The sequence below is a fragment of the Cydia splendana genome, chromosome 5 (assembly GCF_910591565.1).
Source record: "Cydia splendana chromosome 5, ilCydSple1.2, whole genome shotgun sequence".
In the NCBI taxonomy this organism is placed as follows: Eukaryota; Metazoa; Arthropoda; class Insecta; order Lepidoptera; family Tortricidae; genus Cydia; species Cydia splendana.
In genome coordinates this window covers 5766684-5774159 of record NC_085964.1, presented here as the reverse complement: position 1 = coordinate 5774159, position 7476 = coordinate 5766684, and the positions used below count along the sequence as shown (strand labels likewise).

The 7476-nt window shown below is 40.3% G+C and overlaps 1 protein-coding gene across 2 annotated transcripts in view; it reads left to right on the top strand.

Moving 5' to 3' along the window:
• Nucleotides 1-2833: 2833 nt before the first annotated feature.
• LOC134790502 (uncharacterized) overlaps nt 2834-7476 on the top strand; it is a 278176-nt gene continuing 273533 nt past the window's right edge. Inside the window, exons 1-2 of one of the 2 annotated variants that reach the window (XM_063761319.1) lie at nt 2834-4095; nt 4128-5059. In XM_063761319.1, coding sequence (XP_063617389.1) covers nt 2951-4095; nt 4128-4269 — 1287 coding nt within the window. In that variant the 5' untranslated portion in view covers nt 2834-2950 and the 3' untranslated portion in view covers nt 4270-5059. The remainder of the gene's footprint in view (nt 4096-4127; nt 5060-7476) is intronic. The other variant, XM_063761320.1, reaches the window with a different exon arrangement.

Here is a 7476-nt window from a genome sequence, read left to right as displayed (position 1 = left end):
CGCTGGGAATATTATTAAATAAGATAGAAAACGTCCAAATAATTTAAATATATTTTGAAATAGGATATTGTCTCCGTATCACAGTAAACACGCCTGAACAATAACGGAACAAAGTACGAATACCTACAATTTCATCTCCGCATCGTTGTCCCGTGTCGCCTAAAAGTTTCGCCACTTTCAAAACATTCGAAACGAATCATTTGCGGCGTACTGGTAATACTTGGTTTGCGTCATAAGGAATACCTGCGAGGCGGGGCAACTAAATAAAACGACTTACTCGTACTTACCTACATTACAATATTATGAGTCTGTGCGCGACCTCTTTCAATAACGTACTTCTGTAGAATTTCTATGAAACTCTCACCTTTTGATGTCTGCGATCGTAGCGACTGCACATTCAAAGAAACTTCTGGGAAAAAATTTCTTCAACTTCAAAAGCTTTTCTATTATGAAAGCGTAACTATTTTGTAATAAACAGCAACTGGAAAACTTACAAACACAGTATACAACCAATAACTTGTAATATAAGAAGCAATATACATTGCAATAACTTATTCTGCGCTTTACTAAACTTAACCATGGAAGTAGAAGATCTGGTAGCGGAGCCATTTGTGGTGGTAATATCATATGGGAGAAGAGAACAAACACGCTGGGTTTACAATATCGTAAGAATGGAAAGTGAGGAACAATAAGATGAAAAAAGGCCGAGGTCTCTAGATTAATTTTGGGGTCGCTAAGCCAACGGAGCGATTCGTCACTATCACGGCACATTTTCAAACCTATAGAGTATTTATTTCTGTTTCAAGTTGAATAAATAAATCCTATCAGGCCAATTCGAACGTACGGTCGGTGCCCCAACTTAAGTACCCAAGTTGCCATACTAATTGTATAGAAAAGTGGATAGGTACTTATGTTAGGGAACCGACATCTATGTACATAAATGTCATTTTATCGTACTTTTGTCCGCACATGTATTGATTGATGTACGTTCGAATTGGCCTGTTTGAGTTGTGTAGTGAATTAACTGCTACGGGCTACGGCGTGGCGCTACGAAATTAGCTCAAACTTTTCAGTCGGGGGTCTTAAAATCTACTAGGTACGTGTATTTTAACCGTCAAGAAAAATAATCAAGTCCAAACAATGTAATCATTCAAATCATTCTCCAAATAAATATCTAACTAAACATCATAACGGAATCCAAATAAAGTTCTCTAACGCTTTAGTAAACTCGCAATCATAAAGAGCGCGGCAAAACCCATTTCTGCTCGTTCTTATTTGTTTTTAAAGGGAGCTGAAGCCAATTTACGAGGCGAGGACGGCGAGCAAAATAACGTTTGACAGCTTCCGCGGGCGCCTTTGAAGGAGCCATTAGAAAGAGCGCTAAGCGTGAAAAATATTGTGCTGATGTTGAGCGCACTTTCATCTGCGCTTATCTATATAACTAGTAAAGTATAATGCATTAGACGGTCGCTGAGTCAATAGAGTGTTTTAGAAGCTTTGCGATTGAACCGTCTTTCGTGAACGTGTTTGCGATGTGTGAAATTGAATATTTGTAGTACTATTGACTGTGGAGAACTGTACATAGATAAGTAATTATAGGTATTACTTTAACCCACGCGACTTGGTGGATTAAGTATGACTCACGTTAAACCGGGCCTTGTCCGGGCCGGAGCTTCCAGAGCTTCGTTTTCTATGGAAATCATCACGTGATCACCTGTCATCTGTCATAGAGAAGTAAGCGCCGGAAGCTCCGGCCCGGACACGGCCCGGTCTAACGTGAGTCATCCTTTACGAGATAATAGGTGTCGGTCGGCTCAGTCGTAGGAGTGAGATATCATGTCTATTTCTTAGTCTCTCTTCTCACTGGTGGCGGTACTGGGCATAAAACAAATCAACCTTAGTGCGGTTGAATTGTGTAATTTTCAGTCAGTACAATTTAAATAACTATATTATACTATTACGTATGTTCCATATATATTTAACACACGAGTCGTCTATTCTACCGAACTATAAACTTTAACAATTCCGATGGTCTCCAGCAACAGATCTATTTAACAACTCCTATTACTTACATAATATGCAACACATTAGTGACATTAGTTAAATTAACTAAATTCACATCTTTAGGTATCAGGGAATACCTAGTTTCCAATATTGAAAGACATTTCACTCTAGAAATCTCGCAAGGAATGTTTGCATCAAAGAAAATGCTTTTCTGCACTCCATTACGTTTACGCTCTGTCTGCTTCTCAAATACTTCGCATATGAGCGCTCGAGCACTATCAGGTACTTCGTAGTATTAGAGTAGAGACCAATAAGTAACAAGAGACCAATAAGTAACAAGAGACCAATAAAACAACAAAGCGGCCATTGGCAATCTTTGTGAATAATTAAATACCTATAGGTAAACGGATTTTGTGAGCGCCGAAGTTTTGAGATCTTGTGTGTTCGCTTGTGGTGAATTCGGTAATGTGACGTCATCTTCAACTAAAAAAATTCAACATTCTATGGAAACTTAGTAGCGGAGCGTCCAGCTAAACTCGGCTTACCCAATTTGAGCATAAGTATTCTACAGAGGTATCTCGGAAAAAACACACAAACAAAATTTACAGCTATTTGCCCAACAAGTTATTTAATTTAACGCGCCGTCACTGATAGTCTTTATACATGTCTTTGGTAGGCAACGGGTATCCAGGCACCAGCGCAGGGTCTATTTAAGAGTCCGTTTCATTGCCTTTGACGCGAGGGCGTCCTCTTTCATGGCTTGCGTCGTAATAAAGTGTAGCGTAAATAAAAAGAAACGGGTCGGTCAGAGGGATGTATCAAGGACATTAAAATCATACCAGGAGAACATCTTACTTCGCAGCATAGGCTGCTTGTAATCGATCTCAACATAAAAGTCCATATACTTAAAAGAAAAGAACGGCTTCCACCAAAGATACGATGGAAAATGCTAGAGAAGTATGAATGTGCCAAAAAACTCAAAGAACGGGTGATAGATAAAATGATAGAGATGAAAGATATGGAAGGATTGAATGGGAACGAATGTTGGAAAGAAATGGCAAACTGTATAAGGAGAGTAGCGAAAGATGTCTTGGGAGAATCGAAAGGCAAAGGCATCATAGACAAGGAAACTTGGTGGTGGAATGAGGAGGTGCAGGAAATACTAAAGCAAAAGAAACAAGCATTTAGAGAATGGCAAAAGGTTAAAGCTGGACAAGAAACTGAGGAGGCAATAAAAAGAACGAAGTATATGGAATGTAAGAAGATGGCAAAACGTGCAGTTGCTATAGCCAGAACAACAGCACAGGACAAATTGTATAACTCCTTAAATAGTCCTCAAGGCGAAAAGCAGCTGTACCGCCTTGCCAAAGCGAGAGAAAGGACTTCCCGTGATGTATCTTATATAAAATGTGTGAAAGATGATGCAGGAAGGGTGCTAACGAAAGATGAAGGCATAAGAGAACGTTGGAAAGGCTACTTTGAAAGGTTGATGAATGAAGAGAATGATTGGAGTAGAGTACTGGATCATAAACCGATAAATATGGGTGCAGTGAGAGAAATATATATGGATGAAGTAAGAGCGGCTGTGAGAAGTATGAAAAATGGAAAATCAGTAGGACCAGATGATATACCAGGAGAAGTATGGAAGTTATTGCGTGAGGATGGATGTAAGTGGTTGACTTTGTTCTTCAATAAGTTGTTGCATGAAGAAACTATTCCCGACGAATGGTGCGACAGTTTGCTGGTGCCCATTTTTAAAAACAAAGGGGATGTACAGGAATGCAACAACTATAGAGGAATAAAGCTCATGTCACATAGCATGAAAATATGGGAAAAAGTGATAGAGAGACGCCTGAGACACGAGAGTGATATAACACAAAACCAATTTGGGTTTATGCCAGGGAGAGGTACAACAGACGCCATTTTTGCACTTCGCCAACTGTGCGAAAAATACAGACGTGCAAAAAAGAACTTGCATATGGTGTTTGTGGACCTTGAAAAGGCATACGATCGAGTACCCCGAGAGGTTTTGTGGTGGGCTTTGAAAGAGAAAAGCGTGCCTGGGAAGTATGTGGAGCTAATTCGGTCAATGTACAACCAATGTTGTACACGCGTCCGGTCAGCTGCTGGCACCACCGACAGGTTCAGTGTCACGGTAGGCTTGCACCAGGGATCGGCCTTAAGTCCTTACCTCTTCCTGCTTATTATGGACGCTCTGTCGTCGGACATACAGGAGGAGGCACCCTGGTGTATGCTTTTCGCTGATGACATTGTGCTTGTGGGTGAAGACGGACTCGAGGTACAGAGCAGACTTGAGAAATGGCGGCATAAGCTGGAGAATGTTGGCCTGAAGATCAGCAGATCTAAAACTGAGCATATGTTCTGCGATTTCGGCGGTCTCTCCAGTTTCGCTGCCATGGAACTCGATGGCGTTACGTTGCCGGTCTGCTCCGACTTCAAGTACCTCGGTTCGCTGGTACAGTGCGATGGCGATATTGACCGTGATGTGAAAAACCGGATTAGCACAGGATGGATGAAATGGCGACAGGTCACGGGAACCATTTGCGACGCCCGAATGCCTCTTCGATTGAAGGGTAAAATTTATAAAACCATCATAAGACCTGTCGTCATGTATGGATCGGAGTGTTGGGCCCTAAAGGTGACGGATGAAAAGAGGTTGCATGTAGCGGAGATGAGAATGTTAAGATGGATGTGTGGTGTGACAAGAATGGATAGGATAAGGAATGAGTATATAAGAGGAAGCCTAAAAGTTGCACCTATAGTAGAAAAAGTAAGAGCGAATCGCCTAGCGTGGTACGGGCATGTGATGCGGAGGGATGAAAGTCATGTGACGAAAAAGGTATTACGAATGAATGTGGAGGGAAGTAATGGGAGAGGAAGACCGAGAAAAGGGTGGATGGACTGTGTGAGAGATGATATGAAGCGAACGCAAGTGAATGATGAGATGACGGGCGAGAGAGAGGTATGGAAGAAAAAGACATGCTGCGCCGACCCCAAATGAATGGGATAAGGGCAAGCGAATGATGATGGGTCGGTCAGAGGGTTCCGCATGTAGTTAGGTATCTGATTGAGTACTTTCATGTGTTAAGATTTAATAAAAAAAGTAGGCAAGGAAAAGGTTTCTTTTGACGCTTTTCAGACTAAATTTCGTACCTACTTGATGTTCATTAAACAATTACAGCAACTAATATATTTGTTAGGTACAATAGATAATTTGATTAAAGCTCGATCATGATGTTGTGACATAAGGGATGTATTTATGCGTTAGCTAAGGCATTTTTTTTAGTTCTAACACATATCTGCTTGCTTTATCGGCAAAATATTCTAAATTTTGAATTAGACATTGGTGTTACGAAAGTTGTTAGTTGGTCCGTGACATCGCCACTCATCACAAAACTACTTAGTTATATCGTAGCCACAACACCTGCCACTTTCTCGAGTGAAATAGAAGCGCAGCTTTTCTGAAATGTTCAATGAGGTAGAAATAAAACATATCGACCAAGTGTACCGTGCGGTGCATGCGGGTATACTCGTAGCTAAAGCTAACAACTACGCTATTTGCTTTTCAATAAAAATAAATAAAACAAATATCGTACAAGTACAGCCGGCTACATTTCTTGTGAAAAAAAAATAGGTCATCATTTTCTCGTCGTGGGTCGGACTACCTTACCAAAGGATTGGTAAAGAAAATACTATGGAAATATTCAAACTATCATATTATTAAATTTTACTAAAGTGGTTGTACCTATTCCGGGACTTGCCACAGAGCTCGTTAGCTGGCACGCAGCGGCGCGGAAGCGGTGCCTTCAGCGCCTTTGAGAGCAAACGTCGATATAATTGGATTGCCGAGGGATTCTTACATCGAACAGAGTAGCTATACCTAGTTGTAGTACTGTCACTAAGTAACATTCTGAACTACACGTTACTAAGTTAAATGGTTACAATACTAGTGACCCTGTGAGCTGTAGAACTCGCAAACCCCCATGATTCCAAAATTTGGAAAAAAAACCTATATCTGAATCGACCAAAATATTGTAGCTGTATTATCTAATTATTGAAATGCGAGATCTCGAATCATCAATCTTGGTGCGAGATTGTATTCCCTAATTTTAACTTATCACCTAGGCACTTTGTTACAATTAGCTACTTAATACTTACTACTTTATACTACACAAAGATATTAAGGAAAAGCAGTTATGATTACGGAATACGTAATAAAAACTACAGTAACAAAAACTATGCAACGCATTAAGATACCTAAATATTTACATTGGATCTACACTTAATATACGAGTACCTATATTTTTAATTGACTGCTGACTGTTTACACTTCTATGAGTAAGAACTTTTTTTTATATCTAGTAGCATTATTTCATAGCCATCGAAGTAAATATAGTAGTAGGTACGTCGTCATAAAAGTACCTAGTTTAGATAAAATAGAGGGTGTCGGAGCGGACATAAAACTGCATCCGGCCCTCCGGGCGCAGCGTGGTCAACGGTAATGTTCCAATTGTGTACCGAGCATGGGCGACGCGAACTTAGTAGGGGCATGTAGACAGGCCAGTCACGAATGTAACGTAACTTATGTAGCTGGCTACTTAAAGCGATATCCAACCGGCGTCGATCAGCGACATGCGAGTAGCCATGTGAAAGATTTTCTCTTACAATAAACTCTAAAATCTTCGTCCTTTCTAACTCCTGTGTTTCAACACAACTCCACATAGAAGGTCGGTAGAGCAGAAGGAGCGAAGAACCTTTCTGTGTCTGAGCGAAGTACGTATACAAATACGAGAGTTCTTTATATATGACGGTCTTCCCAACCAGAAATTGTATATGTCGGTCTTCAGCACATTGACCGTATGCATATTGTGTTATGGATCTCGAGATCACAAATTCAATCATTTTCTCAAGTTTTCCCTGACCTTTCTTCGCTAGGCAACCAGAATCACAAGGCTGGCACTGCTTCTGACAGCCCTGATTGTGTTAAAGGTTATGTACTACAGTACCAACAATCCAGATGAAAATTCTGATCAATAAACTCGAACAAACTTGAACAATAAACTAGGTACAAAACAAGGATAAAGTAAGAAAACAATAGAAAGTTGGAAATTGCGGTCTAGAAGCCATAAGTCGAGAAAACGAAGAAAAGAAACTAATTAAGTTCTTCTTAAGTACGTAGGCTGTTCCATAAGTCTTGCAATGGAAGGAATCTAACAAGCTTTGACATGTATGACTGAGCGTATGGTTATCTGCCAGTAATTACAAGTTCTTACATGATGTATTTGTTGAGACTGCCAGCAGTGATATTCGGTAAATAGATCGAAACAATTGTGAAAATGGCTTGTCTCGGTAATCGCGAATACAGAGTGATTTAATATTATAATTTCAAATGTGGATTATCTTACCAAGAGTGCCACGAGGAAATGTTTGGTGTCTTTGGTAAAGAGTGCC